At 36.6% G+C, this 25,372-nt stretch overlaps 1 protein-coding gene across 1 annotated transcript in view; it reads right to left on the bottom strand.

The window, feature by feature from the left end:
- Window positions 1-3,419: 3,419 nt before the first annotated feature.
- Window positions 3,420-25,372, bottom strand: part of ASIC5 (acid sensing ion channel subunit family member 5) — a 36,180-nt gene continuing 14,227 nt past the window's right edge. Inside the window, exons 5-10 of the mRNA XM_004040551.3 lie at window positions 17,004-17,153; window positions 15,530-15,677; window positions 12,941-12,997; window positions 10,929-11,097; window positions 6,063-6,154; window positions 3,420-4,285 (exon numbers count right to left, since the gene is read on the bottom strand). Of these exons, the coding sequence (XP_004040599.2) occupies window positions 4,095-4,285; window positions 6,063-6,154; window positions 10,929-11,097; window positions 12,941-12,997; window positions 15,530-15,677; window positions 17,004-17,153 (807 nt within the window). The 3' untranslated portion in view covers window positions 3,420-4,094. The remainder of the gene's footprint in view (window positions 4,286-6,062; window positions 6,155-10,928; window positions 11,098-12,940; window positions 12,998-15,529; window positions 15,678-17,003; window positions 17,154-25,372) is intronic.

Below are 25,372 nucleotides of genomic sequence, written 5' to 3' on the forward strand. Positions count from 1 at the left end.
GTTCTTTCATGTCTTTTCATGGCTTGATAGCTCATTTATTTTTATGTTGCTGCCCTATTATTGCAATCAAGATCTTATCAAATCCTTCCTGACTGAGGATATGTGCTCTTTCCCAGGATGTTTGGGAAGGGGATGCTCCATTAGTGTAGAAACATCTATTGTCCCTTGTATCTCTACATTATCTTTTCAGGCAGCTTCCAGTAATGCCAGGTCCCCTGGGTCCTTTATGAATATTCTGTGGGTGAATCACCAGTGATAAATGGATATACAGAAGTATGAATATGATCAACATAACTTGGGGGAAAAAAAACCCAAATTGTGATTCCAACCTGCTCTTCTTTTAGGCAGGTCATCAAGGGATACTGATTGATATACTTTCTTTGAATAACTCAAACAGAGTTGTTGGGTTAACTTCAGAGTTTGCTTTCAGGTCACTTCTCCACTTTTGGGGAAAAGCAAATCCAGGGGTTGTCTCAGCATGGATCCTGACCCATACCCCACCTTGAGAGAATTAAGAGTCTTAATTTTCTTGCTCTGAGGCTCTCTCTCAGGAAAAGAATAATAGCATCCTTTCCCATTTGTCATTGAGGTGCTCTCTTCCCATCTCTCACAGTTTCTCCCTTTCCATTTTCACCTGTCTCATCTCAGACTTGTCCTTTTCAGGTGAGATTTTTCTCATTCAGTAATTCTACCATCTACAGGCAAGTAGCAGAAACAGCCTTCTTGAACATCCCCTTTTGTCCATTTTCAAGAAGGAGTACTGTTAGAAAGGTAAAGATTACTGGACTATTCCTACCAGAGGCACTGGGCCAGCATTTCCAGCCAGTCCTCCGTTAGCCACATGATGTGGAGTCCTCACTCGATCTATCTGTTCCCTTAGTAATATTTATACTTTCTGAAGAATCAGCATAATGTTTGCATGGTGATTCTTCCCAGGATGCAGGGCACGCAAGTGCAATCCCAGATCTGGTACAACTCGATGAAGTAAAATAAGAAAAATGTTTTTGAGGCGAGAAAGTCAGAGAGTATCCTTGGACCTTCATCCTCATCCCCATATCCCAGAAACTGTTTCAAAGGTGTTCCTGCTCCACTATCCCTCATATTCAGATAAGGTATTTACTCAGGAGTCAGCTCAGCTCTTCATGCCTCTAGCACATCCTTCCCACATTTTAGTAAAGGTGTCTTCATTCCAGTTTGAAGGTGGTAGGGGATATAATAACAAACAATGTTAAGCTTCTTACCTCATGTAGGTACATACTAATAGCAGTGGCATGTCACCTTGTAAGTAAAATGTAGTTGGTGGGAACCAAACTGATCGACAATCTGTTTTTCCAAACCTTTAAGGAGGCTTAAATTTAATAATCTCCATTCTCAGCTAGTTAGCTCTTCCATGACATCAACCCCATTTTATCTCTTTCAAACAAAATACAGTTGCCCCTTGAACAACGTGGGTTTGAACTGCACTACATGGCTTTTCTTCCACCTCTGCCACCCCTGAGACGGCAAGACGAACCCTTGCCCTGTCTCCTCCTCCTCAGCCTACTCAACATGAAGAAGACAGGATGGAGGGCTTCATAATGATCCACTTCCACTTAATGAGTAGTAAATGTGTTTTCTTTTCTTCATGATTGTCTTAATAACATTTTCTTTTCTCTAGCTAACTTTATTTTAAGAATACAGTGTATAGGCTGGGCACGGTGGCTCATGCCTGTAATCCCAGCATTTTGGGAGGCTGAGGCGGGAGGATCACGAGGTCAGGAGATCGAGACCATCCTGGCTAACACGATGAAACCTCATCTCTACTAAATTAGCCGTGTGTGGTGGCGGGCGCCTGTAACCCAGCTACTCGGGAGGCTGAGGCAGGAGAATGGTGTGAACTCAGGAGGCAGAGTTTGCAGTGAGCTGAGATCCCACCACTGCACTCCAGCCTGGGCAACAGAGTGAGACCCTGTCTCAAAAAAAAAAAAAAAAGAATACAGTGTGTGATACATATAATATATAAAATATGTGTTAATTGACTGTTGGTGTTATTGGTAATGCTTCCGGTCAACAGTAGGCTACTAGTAGTTAACTTTTGGATGAGTCCGTAATGATATGTGGACTTTGCACTGAACAGGGGCTTGGTGCTCCCAACCCTTGTATTGTTCAAGGGTCAACTGCATATGTATTTGTCGTTTTCTTATCCCAGGAATATTGGAAGATAAATTCATGAGCCATATGGGATACTTAATATTTCTTAAAATATAGACTTCCTCAAGTTCAAAAAATAGGAGCGTTTTCTCAATTATATTCTGCTACTTGACCCGTTTTATGTTAGACACAACAAAATTTTTGGAGTCCTTCCATGAATCACTCAAAATACAAATTGTTTCAAGATTTTTCAATATATTGAAAAAAAGGGGAAAGAATGGTATCTTCTAGCTGAGTTTACTAAGGGGTGTCCAACCTTTTGGCTTCCCTGGGCATCACTGAAAGAAGAATTTTCTTGGGACACACATAAAATACACTAACACTAATGATAGCTAATGAGATGGAAAAAAAAATCCATACATCATTTTCATAATCTCCACCACTACAGATAAGCAAAAAAGTTATTGCATTCAATGGGTTACACATGGCTATAATTAGAATCAATATTTGGATAAGTAGGCCAGGCCTGGAGGCTCACACCTATAATCCCAGCATTTTGGGAGGCTGAGGTGGGTGAATCACTTGAGGTCAGGAGTTCGAGACCAGCCTAGCCAACGTGGTGAAACCCCATCACTACTACAAATACACAAATTAGCCAGGTGTGGTGGCAGGTATCTGTAATCCCAGCTACTTGGGAGGCTGAGGTAGGAGAATCATTTGAACCCTGGAGGCAGAGGTTGCAGCATAGGTTGCAGTGGCTGAGATCACACCACTACACTCTAGCCTGGGTGAAAGAGCAAGACTCCATCTCAAAAAAAAAAAAGATAAGTAGAGGAATTGCAATAAAGTCAGAAGCTGCATGCCACATCTGTGGGAGAATTTCTCCAGAGTATTTACCCAAGATTGGGATTTCTGAGTCATGAGATATTCGTATTCCTAATGTCAGTACCATGAAATTGCACTGGCCTCATTCCCACAGAACTAGCACTTGCTTATCATTAAGCTGGAAAACAATATCAAGACTTTTAGGAGTTATTCTCTTACATCTGGGAGAAATTGCAATACCACCAAGAATAAATTAGGGGATAGATTCTTTGACTTGATTATTATTTCTTAAATATGTTTGAGAAATCTTCTAAAAGTCACCTTTAATTGAATATTCTGAGACACCGAAAGTAGATCTATTACCCGAGTGGGAGAGAGAACACTGAAACTCCTGAGTTTCCTCTCTGGACTAAATATGTAAATAGAAGTACTTGGGAAAAAAATGAGAAAATGCCATGTATTTTCAAGATAGTACAGATTTAACTTTATTTTCATTTAGATTGATGTTAAGTACCACCTGTATGGGAAACAGATTTCTGTCCCTCCAAAAGTCATTTACAATAGAACACTCCAGATAAAAGGGAAAAAAAAGTATGTTGAATCTTAATGAAAATAAAAATTCTTTAAAACTTTATAAAGCATAAATTATACATATCATTTCTTGAATAAAGAAATATTTTGTTTCCTCATGTATAGTTTATTTATTGGGTCTAGTTTACATATTTAGTCATAAAAATGTCTATTTTTCACTACACCAATATTCATTCATTCAGAAACATTTATGAGATGTCTATTACATAATCTCGACTGTTCTAGGTGGAGGGAACACAAAGGTGAAAAAGATAATTCCTATTTCTTTATTTCATATATATATATACACATATATATATACACATATATATATACACATATATATATACACATATATATGCACATATATATACACACACATATATATATACACATATATACACACAGACAAAGACAAATAGAAAGAAATATATACGAAGAGATACATATCTTTAATGGCTTTTATTGAACTCTCAAAACTATAGCAAAGTGACGTAACAATGAATTAGTCATAATAAATCTGAAGGTATCATGAAAAGAAAAGGAAACTATTTTATTCTAAGTGACCATTAACACTCCTCTATCCTTTTTTTATTTCCCAGATGATTCTGAGGTGGAGGAGTCCACTGGGTCATTTCAGATATCTTCAGCAAAAAGAAAATGCATATCCAGTAGAAATTGGTGAATAGATATTCAATAATTTCTATGATCGTGATCAGACTGGCCCCACAAAATAGACCCAGCTGACCACCAAGATCTGCTGTAATAAAACCAATAAAGATTGAATGTCATTATTTTTCATAAAAAACAAATGTTATTAGAAGTTAAATTAGTTGAAGCAAAATAGAGTCCTAACTGAGATGAAGATTGGTTAATTTTATTATTTTAACATTTCATATGAATAAGGTAATAGCAATTGGTAATATCAAAGTGATATTCATACAAATCATCATAAAAAGCAGAGAAGAAAAGCAAACATAAAATCTGATTCCAAACATATAACTCTAAGACTTTGGAGGATATAAAATCTCGGTAAATTCATTAGAGATTCTAGATAATTAGAAACTCATTTCTAGGTGTTAAATGAAGAGCAGAAAAGTGCCATCCAGAAGGCACTACTGGATGATGATGTTTTCCAGAAAATTAATTTCCAAGCAAGTTGTGATATCAAGTGTCAAAACTGTATTTCTTTTTATGCATTCATAATATTTCCCTTAACCAAAAATTAACATAACACTGCCTTTTTGATAGTTTAAAATTTGTACTTATATTTACTGTTTGTGCTTTTTTATTGTGGTAAAATATATACACCATAAAATTTACCATGTTAACCGTTTTTAAGTATACAGTACTGTGGCATTAAGTATGTTCACATTGTTTTGCAGCCATTCCATAATCTTTATCTATTTGCAGGATGTTTTCATCTTCCCTAACTGAAACTCTGTATGCATTAAACTCTAACTCCTCATCCTTCCTCTTCTCCACCCATGACAACCACTCTTTTACTTTCTGTCTCTGAATCTGATTACTTCAGCAGTGCTTTCATAAACAGATTCCATTATTAATCATTATCTCATTGCCCTCGGCCATTCTTAGGATTATTCTGTTTTTGTAAAGTGTGATAATGAAGTATAGGCTTCTCCAAGAGCTTTGGCAAATTTACATATTTCCTCCATATTCAGGGTCTCAGCTGTGATGTCTGACTGCCATCACTTTTGCCTGAGTCTAAGGCCTTCTTCTGTCTCTGACACGGCTTCCTCTAAGATGCGGTGAGATCTAGGAAATTAGCCATTATGTTTATTAGGGACTGTGGAGAAGGCAAGTGAGCAGGCAGTGGTTGCCTAATTTTGCTTCCTCAGGTTCTTCTTTTTAAGCCATTCTAGGGTAGAGCCCTGTGTGGAGGTATAAGGTGGCTGACATTTACCCAGGTGTAGCATTGCTGAAACATTCTACAAAGTCACTTGATGAGGGATCTAATGGTAAAGTTTGATGTGAGTGTGAGTAGGAGATGAAACACCACCAGCCTTTTCTTTATAAAAGTCCATGTGAGGTTGTACAGTGTTTTCTAGGGAGTGGAAATATGTCAGATTTAAATAGCAGCTGAATGACAAGTTCAATTGATTCTTGTCCTCTACTGGTAAGCTAAACCTTAAATATCAAAGAAAAAAAACTGATAAAAATTTTTAAAAATAAGGAGCAAATAGGCCGGGCACGGTGGCTCATGCCTGTAATCCCAGCACTTTGGGAGGCCAAGGTGGGCGGATCACAGGGTCAGGAGATCGAGACCATCCTGGCTAACATGGTGAAACCCCGTCTCTACTAAAAATACAAAAAATTAGCTGGGCGTGGTGGCGGGCGCCTGTAGTCCCAGCTACTTGGGAGGCTGAGGCAGGAGAATGGTGTGAACCCCCTGGGAAGCGGAGCTTGCAGTAAGCCGAGATGGCGCCACTGCACTCCAGCCTGGGCTACAGAGTGAGATTCTGTCTCAAAATAAATAAGTAAATAAATAAAATAAGGAGCAATTAAATAACACTTACCAAGTAACTCAGACACACTCACTGCCTTTTGCTGCTGGGTTATCTTATAGTTTAGGTCACTATAGTTAATTTCAATTTTTACAAGATTCTCCCTAGGGATAAAAAATAGAGTTAATATAGCTTAAGATTGTCAGCATTACTTTTAATTCCCATCGAATAAAGGCAATATTCATTTTTGTTTTATATGCTATTTAATGTTAAACTGGACACAGAATTGTTTTTAATATTAATCACAATTAGCAGGATGTAGAAGGCATTTTGTCATGTTAGTTTTTAAGAAAAAATAATTTTCCCCAATAATTTTTCTGCACCTCATTCCTGAGAAACTAGAAAAAGACATTAAATGTAAATATCTACTGAATAAAATATTTACAAACATTTAAATGTGTGTTTGATTTTCATTCAAATCTTGGTTCTGTCTTTTGTTACTTACATGACCTTCAAGAAATCACATTGGTTTTTTTAAGTCATGGTTTCCTCATGAGTAGTCAGGATTTTAGAGCTGAGCTCACAGAGTTGCAGTCAGGCGAAATTAAATTATGTATATGCAAAATTGACACAGAGCCTGACGTGTATTGGGTGTTCGATGAATACTAATTATTAACTATATGTCATTAATATACCTAGGCAAAGACTCTGTTTTCTTAATGTCTGTTTGAAATCTTTATACATGACCAGAGTGGCTAAACATCTTTTAAAATGATACTAATAGCTCGTTACACGGTCTTCAAAGCCCTCACTTTCTCTATCACCAGCCTAGACCCCTACCTTGAACTTCAATAATATATTCAGTTCATTCTTATATTTCTACTTGGATGTCTAATAGATGTTCCAACTTTAATACGTTCCAAGTCAAATCCTTCACATTTCCCTTATTTATAGTGTAAATTTTCACACTCCATAGCCAGTCCATCAGGAAAGCCCATTTTTTATGTTACCTTCAAAATATATCTGGACTCCTACGACCTCTCACCCCATTCAAAGCTACCACCTTTGCCCAAGCCTTCATGACCTCTCCCCTGGATTTTTGCAATAGCTTGCTAACTGGTCTTTCTGTTTCCAACTTTAATGCACCCCACTTCAACAAATATTGTCAGGAAGGACTTTCCTGACAATAATCCACAACCCTGAGAACAACCCTCCCTGACCCTGGCTTCGCCACACTGCTTTTCTGCCGCCACTCTCTCACAGCACTTAATGCCATCTGACATGACTATATACAGTGGTCACCAATTTCCATCCCAGTGGACAGAAGTGCAGCAAGGCAGGATTTTTGTCTTTTGTCCACTGAGGTATCTCTAATACCTAGACGACTCCTGAATCCTAACAAATAATAGGTTGTCCCTTAGATATATGTAAAATGGACAAATAAGGGAGCAAATTAAAGATGAAACCAATAAATGAATGGATCAATATTACCCTGTCAGTGTTATAAGATGAATCTGAAACCAAGCACCTCATGATTTTAAAATGGCAATAATAATAATAGTATTCATTAAGAGTGGATACTATTAGCCGAGTTTCCTAGAATTATGTGGTGATCTTTAATACACCTAAAGAACATGGCTGTAAATCACTCTCCTTAATGTTTACAATTTTTGAAATCAATAATTCCAAATATACTTAATTCAAAATATATCATTAATATGTCTACTTAATTTCCATTGGTTTAACCCTGAGTAACAGGAGAATGTACTATGTTTAAGTAGATAATCAGGGACTACAGTAATATTTACAAATGATAAAACAGTTCCCAAAGTAATGGAAAAATAAAGTTGTCTTGGAAGTCCAGAAATTTTAGTAATATTCCAATCTCTTTGGCCCCCATTGTGCTCCTAATTTGCATGTGCACTGATAATATTGTTTAATTTCCCAAACACAACATTCATAATCATATCCAAGCATTATCCACCTGTGATTTTGAGAGAAGATAAATTCTTCCCCTGCAAAAATATTGTGATATTTGCTCAACTTCTCTCAGGCAGTTGTTTTGTCTAATCATTTGAGTCTCACTGAATCTGTGCCTCATGGCAATAGTGAAATTGTTCAGGATTTAACAGGATTTAAGTCCAAAAATATTTGTGTCAGGAGAGGCACAATTATAAAGTAAAAACTAAAAACTGAATTTTTTTATTGTATTACAAAATAGTTTTTTAAAAAGCTTCCAGATGCTTGAACAGGAGTGCTGCATTAGGGGAATGAATTAATTTGGCATAAAGAAAACAATTTTATACAATTTTTATTTCAAAATTTGTTAAGTTAAAACAGAACAATTTTTAAAATTCACTTGTTTTACTAATGAAGTTGGCCTAACTTCAGACACAATTTACCCTTATCTTCAAGGGTAAACTCCACACTGCCTGCTACAGTCAAGCTAAGCCTCTCAACATTTTGAGGTACAGCAGCAGCCTCATTAGGCCGTGGATTGACCATGAAGTAGCATTTATTTCTGTCCCAGGAAGACAAACATACAACTCCATGGTTAAGTTAGGGGTCGCTTCTTTTAAAATGACTGCTGCTAACATTTCACATTTGCCGTCCTGACAAACTGCATTTCTGTTTTCTGATTTACCACTCTCTAATTTCCAGTACCTTTGCACAAACCAGTTGCTTAATTATATGTGTGACTTCTAACTGTCTCTGTGTGGGAGTTGAACAACCCCTGAGTCCAGCCACCTTTGTTCAGCTGCTCACCTTAGTCTTCCTGGTAATGGCCTCCACTATTTAAAACCATGTAAGGTCCCTACATGTACATTATGTGATACGATTAATTGGATAATAATTCATAATTATATGGACAGGAAACAGAAAAATACTGGGTAGAAGAGGGCGGTTCCCTGGCAAAGGCCCACCCTCAGACCTGGATACCCGTGGCCCTAAATGAGAACAGACATTTCTGTTTTTGCACCCAAAAAGTTGCCTTTTGGCCCACTACACCCGCTATCCTGCCTCCATATGAAACCCAAACCCCAAGCTCCAGAAGAGACGAGAAGACCAGCAGATCAACAAACCAGTGATGACAAAATGATGTGGCAGAGAAAGAGAGAAGAGGAGGCACATCCGAACACCAAGGGGAGCTCGGCCGGGGGTGTTCAGAGAAGAATCTAGCCACAGGCTGCCTGACTCCACGCGAAGATCACAATCCCACTCCATACCCGCTTCTGGCTCCCGATCCATCTCACTGAGAGCCACCTCCACCACTCAATAAAACCTTGCACCCATCCTTCGAGCCTGTGTATAATCCAGTTCTTCTGGGACACTGGGAAAGATCTTGGGATACAGTAGGCTGTCACACTGGCCCTCTGCCCTTGCGATAAGGCAGAGGGTCCATTGAGCTGATTAACCCTCCAGCCATCTGTAGACAGCAAAGCTGAAAGAGCTTTGTAACCCTAGGGTTGCAGGCACCCAATGCTAGACACTACCATGGGGTAGGAGCCCAAAGCGCTCCCCCTGGCCTCTGCACCTGCCCGTCTGCATGCTCTCCATAGGAGTTTGAGCTGCGGGGATACCAAACAGGCGAGCAACGCCCTGTTGCACATTTTGCAAGGGGAATCAGAGAATTCTCCCGTTTCAAGAATAATCTGAGTTTTGGGAAAAAAAAGAAAAGAAAAAAAACAGCATTCCCTAAGATCCTCTTATTCCATACATGGCTTTCTTTTCTGATTCACCAGTATATCTCCAAAATCATGCCTACTTTCTCTGTATATTAAGTAGGTATGAAACTCAGGAGATTTCTATCAACCAAAAGACACAGGAAGTGCTCTTCTAAGTCATATTTAAATACATCAGGAACAATATTAAAAGCAAATCAGTTTCCCACATTAAAGCAAAATATATAAATAGATGTCTGTGCTGGAGTCGGAAGTGTAAACAAACATAATTGTAAATTTTACAGCCTGTTTATCATTTTATCTGCTGTTTGAAATCACTCCATTAGCCCTGTTTTGATGAAAATGCTTTTTCTTTCTGTAAAGACCACTTTATTACCTCAGCGTTTACATGGGAATATCTTTTTTTATTTTATTAAAGTAAGCACAAGGCTAACATTGGAATCTAAGCATGCTTTCCAAATTATGCACACATCTGTGAAAATGTACGTCAACCTTAAGTTAGTTAACATATTTTTATTTAATAGATATAACTACAAATACCAATATACTGTATATATTGCTGCTTCATGTCAAAGTCCTAAAAATACAAAGAAGAAACAAAGAGAAATGCTAATGTTGCTTCCCTGTTAAAAAACGAAGAGTTATTTATGAAGCTTGATTTGTAATTTTTAAGAGGCTGTATGGTATAGCAGAAAGAGGACTAATTTAATTCTCAGTTAATCAGGGGACGTGGAATCATGTATCTGAGTTGCAAAGACATGGGGACCAGCGTCAAAGTTCTTGGGCATAACTTCTTTCTGGGCCCCTGACTACCTTCACGGAACCATTTCTTAAAATACGATGTCCTTCAGTTTCCTCTTCTGTAAAATTAGAATATTAATTTCTGTTTCATCTACCTTGTACAGTTATTAGAAGACTCAAAGTGTATAATGTACAGGTAGGAAATTTTCATATTTTAAGGCATCCATTATTATCAGTCAACATTATTATTTTCCCCAGTTTGGGCAATAAATGTTTGATCGTGAGCAAATTACTCAAGCAAGCATCATTTTCCTTTTCACACAATTAAAGTAAGGAGTTGAAAGATATGATCTTATTCACTTTTAAAATTCTATGGTTTCATTGTCAGTTCAGTGAAAAAAGCCATTGCCTCCCTTGATTGATTAGAATTTCATTTCCTGAGCCTTTGAGGGTTTTCAATAAAGAAAAAAAATCTATGTTAATTATCAATAATTTAAAAGGCTGGTAAGATTACCTGATGTATTTCCCACTTTGATTCAACTTCTTGGAAAGATATTTCAAAGCTTTTTGACTTGGAAAAGAGGAATAAGAAATAGTGGCCGGGTATTCTGTTTCTTCACAAGAAACGGGGCAGCTAGAGTTATGTGTTCCCACTGTACATAAATCCTTAAATTCAATGTGGTCTGAAATGAAAATCAGGACAGGGAATTCAGAGAAGAGAAATATCTCATCATGGGTAGGATAGTTTTATAAAGTTTATCATTTCACTTTCAATGTTAAAAAAAGTGGTTACCAACAACAAATGGTGTTTATATGTTACTCTGAATATAGCAGAGGAGATACAATATAAGGCCTGGAAGTTCCTATCTTTGAATTCATTGAGTCACTGGATTGGGATCTTTATTGGATTTAAGAAATTATTTTCAGGAAGTATCTGGGTCTCTTTCTGTAAAATATCAGATATTTGGACAGAAGAAAGATGGAAAGTGTGTAAACATCTTCAGATTTGTCTCAACATTCAATGGTAAGAAATGTGCTCCTGAGTATTTGCAGTTCCTTATTTCTGTTGGCCCAGTCACTTCCAAATCAACCACTGAGGTTCTCTGTTCAGTGATCTCTCTTGGCTCCTTCAGAGCAACCAGGCTGTCCGTGCAGATGCATACTAGAAAAAAGTCCCTGTAGCAGGTAGTGTTTGTCTCCAGCTTCCCTTTGGACCACCTCCCAGTGCTCATTCTCACTGCTCCTCATTCGTGGTAGATACTCAGGTTCTTGTTTTTCCTTTGGTTTTGATACTGAAACCCTTTGTTCTCGTGAATCAGTTGTTTACCAAGACCTCCTCGTTACTGACCAACTTTGGGTTTGCTTTTCAGACTCTGACTTCTCTAGGAGAAGTCAAAGCATGCATCTGCTAGTTCTTTAGCATTGCTGGCAAAGACCACCACTCTTCCCCTATACTCACATGCACTCATACACTCCCATACGCACATAGGCTCACATACACATACTCTCACACACGCACTTACATACATATACTCTCATGTACATAATACTCTCTCACACACACAAACACACACACTCTTCTGACCCCCTTATCCCACAACAGTCCCCGCTGAACTGCATGCATGGTTTTTTTCCCCAAGCTCTCCCTCCAGCCTCCAACAAGGATAAGAAATCCGAAGAAATCTGGCAACATCATTTCAAGTCTATTGGTTAGTAATATGGCTTTTGCATATTCAGCCTGTGATCTACATAAAAAAAGATTCCTTCTACCTACAGCCATACCTTGAAATATTTTACAACCATTGAAAAGAACCTTTTAAATCTATTCCTGCTACCCTGGAGATACTTCCACAATGGGTTAGAAAAGCAAGTTGCACAGAAGGGTATATACTGGGATTCTGTTTTAATAAAACAACCAATGACTTCAAGTGATAAATATGGAGATGTATATGTGGAGAAAGTTACTGTAGGATATACTAAAGTGTTAGCGATTATTGCAGGTTAAGGTAAGAGGTGTGAAAGCAAAAAAAAGAGGGGGCTCTTTAATAAGAACTTGTCCCCAATAAATATGGCATGTACAGTTATAATTCCATTTATGAAAAAATTTTATATGCCAAGTACATGCAATAAAGTGAATGAATGAAGGATTATTCCCAAACAGTGAGAGGAGTTCTCAGTAATAAAACTTCTACTTATTTTTACATGATTTCCTTTCTATTCTGTAGTATTTTAACTATTCACAATAAACTTGTTGTATTTGTGAAACAACAAAAAGCAACTAGGATATTTTGATTATAAAAAAGAACAAAATTTAAAAATTTAGATGTGTCTTAATATCAGAGGGTTTCTGTTTGTGTATACTGCCTGTGTTTGTTAGCTACTATTTAAGAACACTTACAAAAAGATCTTCTCTTATATACTATATTTGTTTAATTTCTGGGCTATCCATAGTTTGACTTAATGTCTTATATTACTTTGAGCAACTTTAATATAAATCCTGAAAATAAAGGTAAATTAAGCACTTACCAAGTACAGGAGAAACACAGCTGAAGTACTTTTGTAGGTCACATTCTATCCCGTATCCTTAAAAATAATAAGTGTAACATATAGAGACTTTACATTTTGTAAAATAAGTGATCTAATGACAAAAATAGCTTTCTTACCTACATCTATCCATCCATTCATCCACCCACCCATTCTTCTATATGAACATCTATTCTTTCATAAGCAAAACTATGGAATCAAGTTAGTATCCAGTGAAAATACGTGTTGGGAGGAAGAATAATGCTTTTGTTTCTTTCCATACCTCTTTCCATCTGTCTATATCACTCTAAAATCTTTAAGCAGGAATAATAATTTTAAAATGTGAGTAGTTTTCAAATTTAAAATTACTTTCACAGTTATCTCATTTGATACAGTTCACGATCCTGTGATATGAGAATTTTCATTTTACAGATAAAGAAACTAAGCCTCAGAAAGAGTGGCTTGCTCAAGACCACACAGTTAGGGGAAACTTGGTACATTCTGTATATCTTCCATCCTGCTCCCTCTATCCATTTACACACACACACACACACACACACACGTTCCTGACTGTCATTCCAGAGGTAGGATGGGGAGGGGGCAGGTAAGTACCAATATTTGTTAAGTACCCACTATAGATTGCGAGATAAGTAGTAAAATCACTATGTATCAGAGCTGGGTTTACTCCTATGGCTGATTCTAAAGACTTAGTTTTTTAGCCTTAATACAATATTTGTCTATTGCTATAGCCCATGTGACTCAGCAGTTAGCCACAATGTTTAGTCAGTAATCTTGAAAACAACCAAAGAAGATTGTCCACTTACAATGTGGGGACAATTTGTGGAATGTTTGGCTAACTGTAAGGAAGTGGTCTTTATGAATAAAATTAAATAAGTAAAAAAAAAAAAATCTACCTCCAACACTGAGTTAGGAAAAAGCCTCATTTTTCTGAATTATTTCTTGCTCTGGCAATAATATTTCTTCCATTATAAAGAGCAATTCAGAAAAAAAAGATGGTAGATGGAACACAGAAAACAAAAAGAAAAACAAACAAACAAAATAACAATGAAATTCTGGAAATAACCAATACCTGGAGCCTATGTAGGGCTAACAAATTAGCCACAAGATTAGAAATTATGTTTAGGGGACATGCAGCTGGAGGGTGCAAGATTCTAAACCTCCCCAAATTGCTTATAGTGATAACATTACTATTGTAAAAGCTAAGATCAGTGCTTGAGATATGTTGCAGACCCTGCCTCCAATGATCAGCTGGCACCACCCAGATCAAAAATCTGGCCCATCTGGTTTTGTGACCCCTACCCAGGAATTGACTCAGCGCAAAAAGACAGCTTCAACTCCACATGATTTCATCTCTGATCTCACCAATCAGAACCCCTGTTTCACTGGTTCACTGGTCCCCTACCCACCAAATTATCCTTAAAAACTCTTATCTCCGAATACTCAGGGAGACTAATTTGAGTCATAATAAAACTCCAATCTCCTGCACAGCCAGCTCTGCATGAATTAGTTTTTCTCTATTGCAGTTCCTTTGTCTTGATAAATCAGCTCTGTCTAGGCAGCAGGCAAGGTGAGCCCGTTGGGCAGTTACAATATTTTGGCAGATAGATTGTGTTACAATATATCTTTCTAGATATGCTGTGGGAGGGGGACGTAAGAGACCTGAATAAAAATATCTGACATGTACATAGACTGTATTCTGTGCCAGGCACTATTTGAACCACTTACATACCCCTTTCATTCTTACAACAACCCTATAAGATGGGATTATTATCCCCTCCTCCATTTGACAGCAGAGGAGAGAGGTTAGGTCACTTGTTCAAGATCACCTAGGGGAGAAATTGTGGAGCCGACATGAGCAGCCTGGTTGAGATCCAGCTCTTATTCACCCTGCTCCATTGCTTCCTTGAATGCTTGCCTCTCACCCATGGTTCTGGAAAAGTTGCAAATTGTATGAAAAGGAGGCCTGAAGTTAATTTTATAGTCCCAAAGAAAATAACTTTTCAACAGTGAAATCTTCAGGCTTGGTAAGACATATCCATGATCTAATTTTTCTTTCAAAATTAAGAAAATCTTGGTGTGCTGTTTTAGATATTTGAGACCATCGAATTTTAGCCTTTGGGAGTAAGTATTGGGGCCCCACCCTGATATCGCAATTTTCTCTTCCAGAAATCTCTGCGATGATTTTATAATGTAAAATTTGTCAGTCGAAGTTGTACTTGGCAAATGGATAATTTTCCAGTGTAGAATTTCATAAGAATGGAAAACAATTCAGTGATATGTTGATTTGCTATGTTTCAAATTAAGTAAATATAAACATAAAATTCAAAGAAATGTAGGACTAAGCTTCTGGTGACTTTGCCATTAGTTGTCATTTTAGTCTGCAAAGAGAAGGAACAGGCTTAAGAATATAATAATTTTTCTGTTAATGGGTCAGCAACATCTGTAATTACACGTAATAATACTTAATATTCCATTTGTATTTCAATACTCTATTTCTCCCAGACCTTTTGTAACCCTCTAAGAAACACTTAACTGTCTAGTTAATTAAGGGGGCAGTTAGTCTTTATTTACCAGGAAGAAGAAAAGGCACACATCCACATTGCTTTTTTATGTGCTGGGCTTTGCATTCCTTCAAGCAACCGAAAGTGCTGTAGCTGCTAAAATTCTGCAGCTTGATGTTAGGATTGCATTCTCCCCAAGGGTATTCTTGATGAACTGTCTTAAGATAAGATAAATACTGGGTTCAGGAGATGTGTTTACATCAATTCACTTATTTTCCATCAAGAAGCAGGTACACACTTTTATTTTCCTCTCAGAGCTCTTCGATTTTCAAAACCAAAATTGGTTACATTTGTCTATTTTGCCTACTCTATTGACCTGAAATTCCCTGAAGCTAAGTATAATAGTGATCCTTAAACATATATCCCAAATGTGAATTAATAAAGTCAGACACATTGAGTATTCTAAAAATCAACTCATATAAGGAAAAAATATCATTTATGTAAATGTTATATTAGTGTAGTAATCAGCTCACCTACAAAACAGCGAAGAAAATCACATTTTAAAAAGATCCTTTAATAAGCAACTATTATGTGCCAGGCAACATGGTGTTGCAGAACTTTCTCCTTAGTTCAGCTAAAACTGGGCTCTTGTCACATGACCAGGAAAAACGAGGCTCATGGACAAATAGAAGGGCGAGGAAAATGGAATTTACTGGGTGAAAAGGAAAAAAGAAAAATGACTCTCAGCTAAGTGAGAGAGAGTCCTGCTGGTAGGTTTCCCACCTCACAGATTGAATCTCAGCCCACCACACAGGAACAGGAGAGGCCAGGCTCCTCCCCACTGCAAACAGTGCAAACTTCCCAAGGCTCCACCCCTTCCTCCCAATGTGCAGGTGGGCATTTTTCAGAAAGAATCACGTGGGAAAGGATAGCCTTCATCTGGGACAAGCAGTCCTGTTTTTCAGCCTTCAGGCTGTTTTAGGCTTGAAGGCGGGGTTTTACCAGGGGCCCTTGGCTGTCTCCTGTGTCTATCAATGGTAAGTGCTTTCTTTATGGTACTTCACTTAAACTTCCTTACTATGAAAGAAAAATATTACCCCTTCCCTATTTGTGCAGAGAGGAGATGGAAATTTAGGAAGCTAATTAAAGAAGTTACTGAGCAAGTAAGTGGCTGGCAAACAGAAACCTACCAGACCAGCCTGACTCCAAGATTCCTGCTTTTCCCACTAATTTTCTCCTTCCCAGATAGTCTCATTGAAGAATCATAGCTCAGCAACTTAGGTACCTCTTTATACTTAATGACCCTTTCCATTTCTAATGAAATGTAAAGTTTGGATTTGATAGGCTTCCCAGCTTTCACTTATATAGTTTCTGTTTCCACTAATCATGTACCTTCAGATAGAGGAAAATAATCTGAAATGAAATTTTGGAATTTCTAATGGTGTTTTACAGGCATAGGAGAAAGGAATTTCTAGTGAAAAGCATTACTTATGTCTTTGATGCATTCACTACCCCACCTAATTTCCTCAGACTCGAGTATTTACCTTCACTTGGCGGATGGTTACCCTTGCGTGCATTCCCACAGGTGACAACAAGCCTAACCCATCAAACTGTGGCACTTTCTTTGGTGAATGGATAACAAAGATGATCCCAGCATCAACGAAACCAAGGGCTGGGTTATCAGTGAATGCCTCCTGAAACAAAAATATGTTTTTGCCCAAATTGCAAATTGACTATATCAGTTCTATACAAGTTTAGGATTTAGTTTTATCATCTCATGATAGCATTTGACTAACCCTAAATATTTTATATTTCTATCTCTTTTTGTCTAAACTGTATGAAAATTAAAGACATACTTTAGTGGTTGAATCTGTGAAAGGAAAATATCTTGGGTCCCTTCAAGGTGGGGTCTACTCAGGACAGTCCTGAAATAATTGAGACTTGTCTCATCATTTTTCTTGATTGATGTCTGGTAACCACAAAGGGATCCTGAGTGAAGGTGACCTGGCCTGCAGCAGCTAGCCTATCAGTGCTTGGTACCAGCTTGGGCACCTTATAGCCCAAACCAATAGGACAATTGCTGAACTCCAGGAACTCTTTCCTCCAGGGATCCCTGATCTTCCATTGTTTTTCATTTGGGGGTCTGAGGTTCATTCGCTATTAAAAAAACAAAAAACAAACAAACAAAAAAAACTCCTTTTGTTGTGGGAGTTTCCACTCGCTTCCACCAAGGAATGTGAACCTAACTGCTTCTGCATCGGCAGAGAGCAGTTTTCAGCTTGGGCCCCATCACTAGGTAAGAAAACTGGTTTGGGATGCTTTCTTGCAAATTCTTTTTAAAGAACTAAAGTTAGCATTAACAACCAGCTGATGTTAATTTCTGCTTACACTTAGAGCGCTCAGAAATCATATAATTTGTGTGATCACTGTTAGTTTTGCTTAACTGTTTTGTTGTTTGTTTCTCTCTTGTGGGGTTTGTGTGTGTGTGTGTTTTGGTTCTTTCTCTCATTGGATTTGACCAACTCAGAACCCTCTAGCTCATAAGTATAGAATTTTCCACTCCAAAGAAATAGAGCACCTTGCTCCCCTAAGCCTTTTGGGGCATTCTCATGTGACAGAATCACATGGGGGTGTCTGGGAGGAATGCTCCCTAAAATGTGCAGTGGCTCTAAATAAGTATCCCCCTCAGAAGAGTATACTTAGGGTCTAATCTCAGCTGGCAGGTGCATGTTAGGAGCCAACCCCTGCTGCATCTTGAGCACCTAACACACTGTGCCAGGTAGCTACAACGCAGGAGGACCAATCTTGTTCAGGGGTAACAGCCCTGAAGAGCTAGGTCTGCTAGCAGCACATTTTGGGTCCAACACATGTCCCAACTTGGTCAAATCCAAAGGGGAACTCTAAACTATGGGGAACAAGGCCTCTGAAGTGGAAAGAAAACAGCAATCAAGAGGGAAAAAAAAGGAAAGATTTTTTATTTTGACTACTAAAGGGGCTTTATTTACATAACAAAGCCACGTTTTTATCAGCCAGACCAAACTGAAAGAGCAATGGCTGTACTTCTGAAATATGGTAATGAGGTCTAAAAAGAATTTTTTTAAAGAAGCTCAGTGGTTCAAAGTCAACTTAATTAAAAGATTAACATCCAAGATGTGTGTGTGTATGTGTGCATGTGTGCATGTTTGTATTTAAAAGGCCTTCAGGTTTTTGTGGGGTTTTTTTTGTTTTTCTCTCCTAAGACTTTGTCTTTTTTTTGAGCAAAAGTTTTTTTTCCCTTCAGTTGACTGAATTCTGTTTTCACCTGATCTTTTGACTAAAATAGTTATTGCAACAGAGGCTGCTCTTGGGTTTTTAAGGAAGAGTGTAGTTAAGACACTCAGAAATATCTTTGTTAAAAAAAAATTTAAGTGCACTCTGAAAGCATCACACGGTCTAACCTCAAAATAATTCTACCTTTTTTTGGAGACCCAGGATTCAATGTGAGCTCTGCCCAGAGCATAGAGATCCAGTTAAAATATAGGTAGTCCCTATCTAAATAAAATTGGTCTCCTTATACAATATTATGATAGAGTTCTATAATTTTATGTTAAATTTGGCTCAAAGAAAAATAAAAGCATCTCCCTCTAGCACCAATAGACTTTTTCTCTCTGTACCTTATGATATAAAGTTTGCTGTTTTATTTTCACGTGAGTTGTTTCCTATAATAAGCAAATTTAAGGCTATTTAGCTAACAACTGCCTGGGGTTGTAAAACAGGTTATCAAGAATCTGAATGTCTAAGATAGGAAAAAAATAATAAAAGGGTCTTTATGAATCTACAAAATGTACCTTTATTGGCATACCTAATATGTCTATGTATTTATATGTCATATACACAATATTTCACTACAGAAAATATATAAAAGGGCTCTAATTAATTGGCTTAAAGAAAAATAAAAGTGTTTAAATCATATATTTTATCAGGAAAAAAGAAAAGACAGTTCAAATTCTTTTTCAAGTTTATGTAACTTAAGTAAAATCTTTAATTAAAAAGCTAGCTTTAAAATCACTAGTAAAGTAATATCAGAAATGTCTTAAGAATTGCCAGCATACTTTTTTTGTTTATGTTTATTAATCAGGCTATTTCAACTTATCCCTGCCAAACACTATAAAATGTCAAAATTTGGCATAGAGATTACAAAACTGTAAACTCAGCCCCAAACAGAATGATCATTGCTTGTGTAGTTTTTAATAAATAAGACATTGATATTGGTTTAATGAAAATAGCTGCATCTTAAATTTTCAAAATTACCATAATTTCTAATCTTGTGGCTTTAGGCAGCCTAGTCCACAGGCAGTAAGGAGGTTTGTTTGGGAAACGACTGCTATTGTGTTTGTTTCAAAGCTAAACTATAAACTCAGTTCCTCCCAAAGTCCAGGAATGAACAAGGACAGCTTGGAGGTTAGAAGCAAGATGCAGTCAATTAGGTCGTATCTTTTTCACTGCCTCAGTTTTATTTTTGCAATGGCAGTTTCATAACTTTAAATCATGACTATCGCAGTTTTCCTAAATAATCTAGGTGAACAATTAAAATAAAATAGTTAGGTAAGGGATAAATACTTGTAGACAAACATGTCATAACTTAGAATATAAAGTTATATTCAGTTAAATAATAGATATTTCATTATGTGGGTATTTTCCAATAAATATATATTATAGAAAAACATTCTTGCTAAAAAAAAGTGTGTCCTTTTTAAAAAAACATAAACAAATTTTGTCTAATTCAAAGCTTATCTAAAGGTTATGTAGAAAACAAGGTAAGAAGAACAAGGAAACAAAAAGAGATGTAAAGAAAGTTATAAAAATAAGGAGGTTTTTTTGTGGTAAGACAGCTTAAAGAGAAATAATATGGTAAATTTAGTCCTAAAATAAAATGACTGGTTGTTTAAGAAAGGAGAAGTGTTCAGGTCAAACCAGAAAGTCCAAGCATGCCATTAATAGTCAGTGTAAGTCACAATAAGGATTTATTTTTTAAAAAACCAAAAACTTTAATATGATCAAGTTGTCACATTATTATTAAGTTTTGGTTTGCTTAGGAAAAAAACTAAGATAGAAATTTTTGTTTTCAAATTAAGATTATTACATCCATCTATCTTCCCGTATGTGCTTTTAAAGTCCTTGTGACATTAAGTTACAGGGCTTTGACTCCAGGGTCTAAAAAGGATACCAAGTCCTACTAAATCTTAAACACTAACAGCAATTAAAGCCTCATCTTCAGGCCCCATGGAAGATTCCAGTAAAAATAAAATGCATTCCTGGCCAGGCACAGGAATTCACACCTGTAATCCCAGCATTTTGGGAGGCTGAGCAGGTGGATCACCTGAGGTCATGAGTTCCAGACCAGCCTGGCCAATATGGTGAAACCCCATCTCTACTAAAAATACAAAAAATCAGCTAGGCATGGTGGCGCATGCCTGTAGTCCCAGCAACTTGGGAGGCTGAGGCATGAGAATCACTTGAACCCAGTCAGTGGAAGTTGCAGTGAGCCAAGATCATGTCACTGCACTCCAGCTTGGGTGACAGAGTGAGACTCTGTCTCAGTAAAAAAAATAAATAAATAAATAAAATGCATTTTTGACATGTAGGGCCAGAAATTAAAGCCATTCAACTCCTCAAGGCCTAGGGACTATTGAGGAAGAGGTGGGCATGTGAGATTGCAATGGGCGATATTAAAAGACAAAATAAGTTCAGTTTCTCTATAAATTAATCATGACTGTCAAAGGCACAATGATGCAAGACCAGCATATGGACTCCTGTGTCAGATTAACAAGGTTTTCTTGAAGCATTAACTAACTCCTTAATAAAGATCATAAAGGTTATAAAAGGCTTATGGAAGTTATATTTTATGGTCAAGATTAAATTTTATAGATTGTTTACAAAATTTTGGAAAACAAATTTAACTGGCTTCATGCTGTTTTCATTAGGGCTTCTTATTTGGAAACTTAAGTCTCCTCTCTCAAAGAATGAAGTTTTTTTCTTTTTTTTAAAAAAAATCCTTGAGTTATCACTTTGGTTAAATGAATGACTTTACAATAACCTGTAATCCTATTTCATAATATCAAGTATTTTACACCTTTGATATTTGAAGATCTTTCTAAAATCAAATTATAAATTATGTCTTTTTCTGACCTAATTAATCCTTTAAGATATTAGTTTCCCTAAAGTCCAAAAATGACATAATTTGGCTTACTTGGTATAAAATTATGCAGGAAGCATTGTCAAATACGAAATGGTGTTTGGTTTTATTTGGGCTGTATTTATGTAAATGTTATTGGTAAGTGTTCCAGAATTAATGGAAAGGCCTGTAATTCTGATATGACTTAGTGTACATTATCAATAATAATAATAATTGTTATGTTAAAATTATTGTGTACCACTGAGGTAACAAATTTCCTTGTCAGTTGTGTCTTTGACTATGTCTGCCCTAAAACCTTTTTTCATCCAAGGACAATTGTACTCATGTTTTGGTCCTCTTTAGAAGGTGTTTTTATAATCAGCTACAAAACTCTAACAGGTGCCCTTAAATGCAGGTTTCTGATAACTTTGGAGATTGTAACATCAGAAAAGAGGAAAAACTTTCAGGACTCATGGAGAGCTAAAATGTTCATGAGTATTAAACAGAACAGGAATTAACTGCATGGACTCAAATAATCTTTTTGACTTTTTACTTAAAATATTTGCTGATCCTTTGTTTTGTTTTTCAGAGTCTTAAAACTTTTACTTTGAGCTACAATTTAGAATACTCCTATGAACAAAACGTGGAGCATACTTTATTCTCTCTGCCTGATTTCTCCAGAATCTGGAAACTATTTGTGGGTATTCTTAACTTGTGGCAATACAGTTATTTGCATAAGTGCAATAAGAATCTGTTTTCACTTGTAACAGGACACAATTGGAGAAACTGGTTATTTTACCAAGGCTTTTACTGGAATGGTGTGCTTTCCTTTAAGGAATCAAACTTGGCTTATGAAACCAATAATGTCCTTGGAAAAACTGACCTCATATTTTGTGTACAGAATCCCTGTACAGGGTTTCTGACCTGTGGTAAGTAAAGAATGTCACTTTCTGACAGGCCCAGAAGCTCCAAGTTTGTCTTGGAACCTCAAGTGGAGAGGAGATTCACCCAACTCACAGGTACTTGATGGCACAAATCTATGGCTGGGCTTGGCTTTTAAAAAGTCTTATCTGAGATTCCTTCTATGGAACAAAGTTCCACCAAAGGCAATTTAAAAGCCTATGTAAAAAATAACTATTCTTGGTGCACTGTATACAAATAATTTGACAAAGTAAAATAAAGCAAACTAGTCCTAACATGATTTGTCTTTAGCAAAAATGGGAAATTTTATGTCCTAATTAATCCTTTAGTTAGGATTAGAGAAGAGAGAAAAATTATGTTTCCAAAACTAGAGTACAGCTGTTGTTAGATTCTAGTCTTGCCCAGTGTTTTTCAATTTTTATTATTTTCTACAGTTTGGACCAAATTCTATTTTTTCTTGGCTACAAGCCTTCAAAATAATGTTTTCAATTTTTTTCTTTTTTTCCCCCATATTTCCTAATTTGGAGTCACTGAAAACTAAGCTGTGCTTTCTTAAAGTCCGGCAAACTGAAGCCAGTCAACTTAAACTTTAGAAGAAAGTAACTGCAGCCTATTTACATACATAAGCCACTTTTCATACCTGCCTACTGATGTACGGACTTCAAAGTAACGTGGCCTATATGAATTTTTCCAGGATTGTTCTTTTGTTTGCTGTTGTTTTTCTCCCTTCCTCCCCCTATTTTCTCTTCATAGAACATGAGACTTTGCAATCTGCTAAAAATAAGCTTTTGGGACCTACCCATCTAGTAATAAACCGTCCTAACCACGAGAAATCAGATGAAAACTGAGACCAGAGACTCATGTTCTCCTAAAATGCTTTCTCCTAAAGATTTTTTTTTTAAAGGGAGCAGGGGAATGGGAAAGGAAATTATCTTGGGCCCTGTCAAACTGGGAGCTGCCTCCCATTCTATTTAAAGTTATTCCTTTGCTCACTGAGATAAATGCCTATTCTGATTGCCTCCTTTGGAAGGCCAATCAGAAACTCAAAAAAAATGCAACAATTTGTCTCTCACCTACCTATGACCTTGAAGCCTCCTCCCTGCTTCAAGTTGTCCCCACCTTTCTGGATAAAACCAATGTATGTCTTAGATATATTAATTGATGTCTCATGTCTTCCTAAAATGTATAAAACCAAGTTGTGCCGTGACTACCCTGGACTACTTCAGGACTTCCTGAGGCTATGTCATGGGTGCCTGTTCTTAACTTTGGCAAATAAAACTTCTAAAATGATTGAGACTTGTCTCATCGTTTTTCTCGATTGACAATCATTGCTCAAGACCTCTATAGTTTTCCATGGATCACATTTCATCTTAGATAGGTGCAGGTAAGTATTTACAATTACTGTTAATGATCTTGTTCCCTCTGGCCTTCTCTTCACCTAGTTGCCTTTTAGTTGCTTCCCTCTTGGCTGTTTTCTTTGACTCATTTGCTTAGAAAATCATTTGGCCCTCTTCATTTTGCAATTAAAATCCCTGCCCTTATGTAAAATTCAAATTCATTTTCCCATAAGAGTAAAGATTTACACTATTTCTTTAACACTAATATTCTTTTTAATAAATCTTTTGTCAGATGAAGAAATTTAAGACTAAACTTCTGGTGACTGTCATTAGTTGTAATTGTAGGCTATAAGAAGAAGGCACAGGCTTAAGGATATAAATATAAATAATATCATCTATGAATGGATCAACTGCCTATGTAATTACATTTAACAAACATACTAAATATTCTATTTGTAATTCAAAACTCTATTTCTCCTGGCCTTTTTGTAACCTTCTAAGAAACACTTAACTGTCTAGTCTGGAGAAATATCTCAATGTTATTTACCTATGGAACATTGCATTGAATTTGTAGATGTTCATTGCATTCTAAAAATATTTGGAAAATTCTAGTTTGTAAAAATTGATAATATAATGTTCAAACTGACCATAGGGCTAATATTTGAATGACTCAAAAGTATTAATCAAATACATTACAAGTATATGTAGGTACATGCATTAAAGTTTGCAGTGTTATGTTTGGACGTAAAGAAAAATATCTTGAATGGGATACAAAAGGAAGCTATGAAGAGTACATTACTGGAAATTCTTTAAAAGTAGCCAATGGCATGATTCACTTGGATTGGGAGGTGAATGCAGGAACATCAATTTTATTTTTCATCTTTGTCATTAATTGTATGATTTTGGATACTTAATCCATCAGCATTTTACAATCCTCTTTTATAAAACCATAATAATAAAGTAGAATGCTTTAAAATGTGTAATACTAGAAGTAGTCATTTAAACAAAAGGTCAGAATTAACTAATCTTGGGTGGGAGCTATACTAGGAACCCTTGAAGAAAACACCACTGCATTTCTTAGGTGTTTGAACATCTGCCTCCCAGGACTAAACACTTAGAACTTATTAGGTCAATTTCAGCTTTCCAAAAGCTGGGCTTGGACAAAATCTATTTATATAATATTCTTTATATAACCATTATGTTTTCCATCACTTTTCCAGATATACATTCTATAGTTTGTCAAATGTGTATGTAGAGTTTCTTTTTAAAACATGTCATATTTACATAAACGTATTTCTAAAATTATTGTTCAATGCAAAGAGTTCTCTTAAAATAGCTACATACATTGCAACTTAGAATCTCTGGGTTTTCTTATTTTGTGGCATGAACATTCCCTGGAGTCAATAATTTAAGTCAGTAGGATAGCTAAAAATCTCCAGTTTATGCCTCAAAATTTTGCCTGTTTAATTTCTAAGCCAGTAGTTATATAAAATCCATAGGA

Source organism: Gorilla gorilla, chromosome 3 (assembly GCF_029281585.2).
Source record: "Gorilla gorilla gorilla isolate KB3781 chromosome 3, NHGRI_mGorGor1-v2.1_pri, whole genome shotgun sequence".
In the NCBI taxonomy this organism is placed as follows: domain Eukaryota; kingdom Metazoa; phylum Chordata; class Mammalia; order Primates; family Hominidae; genus Gorilla; species Gorilla gorilla.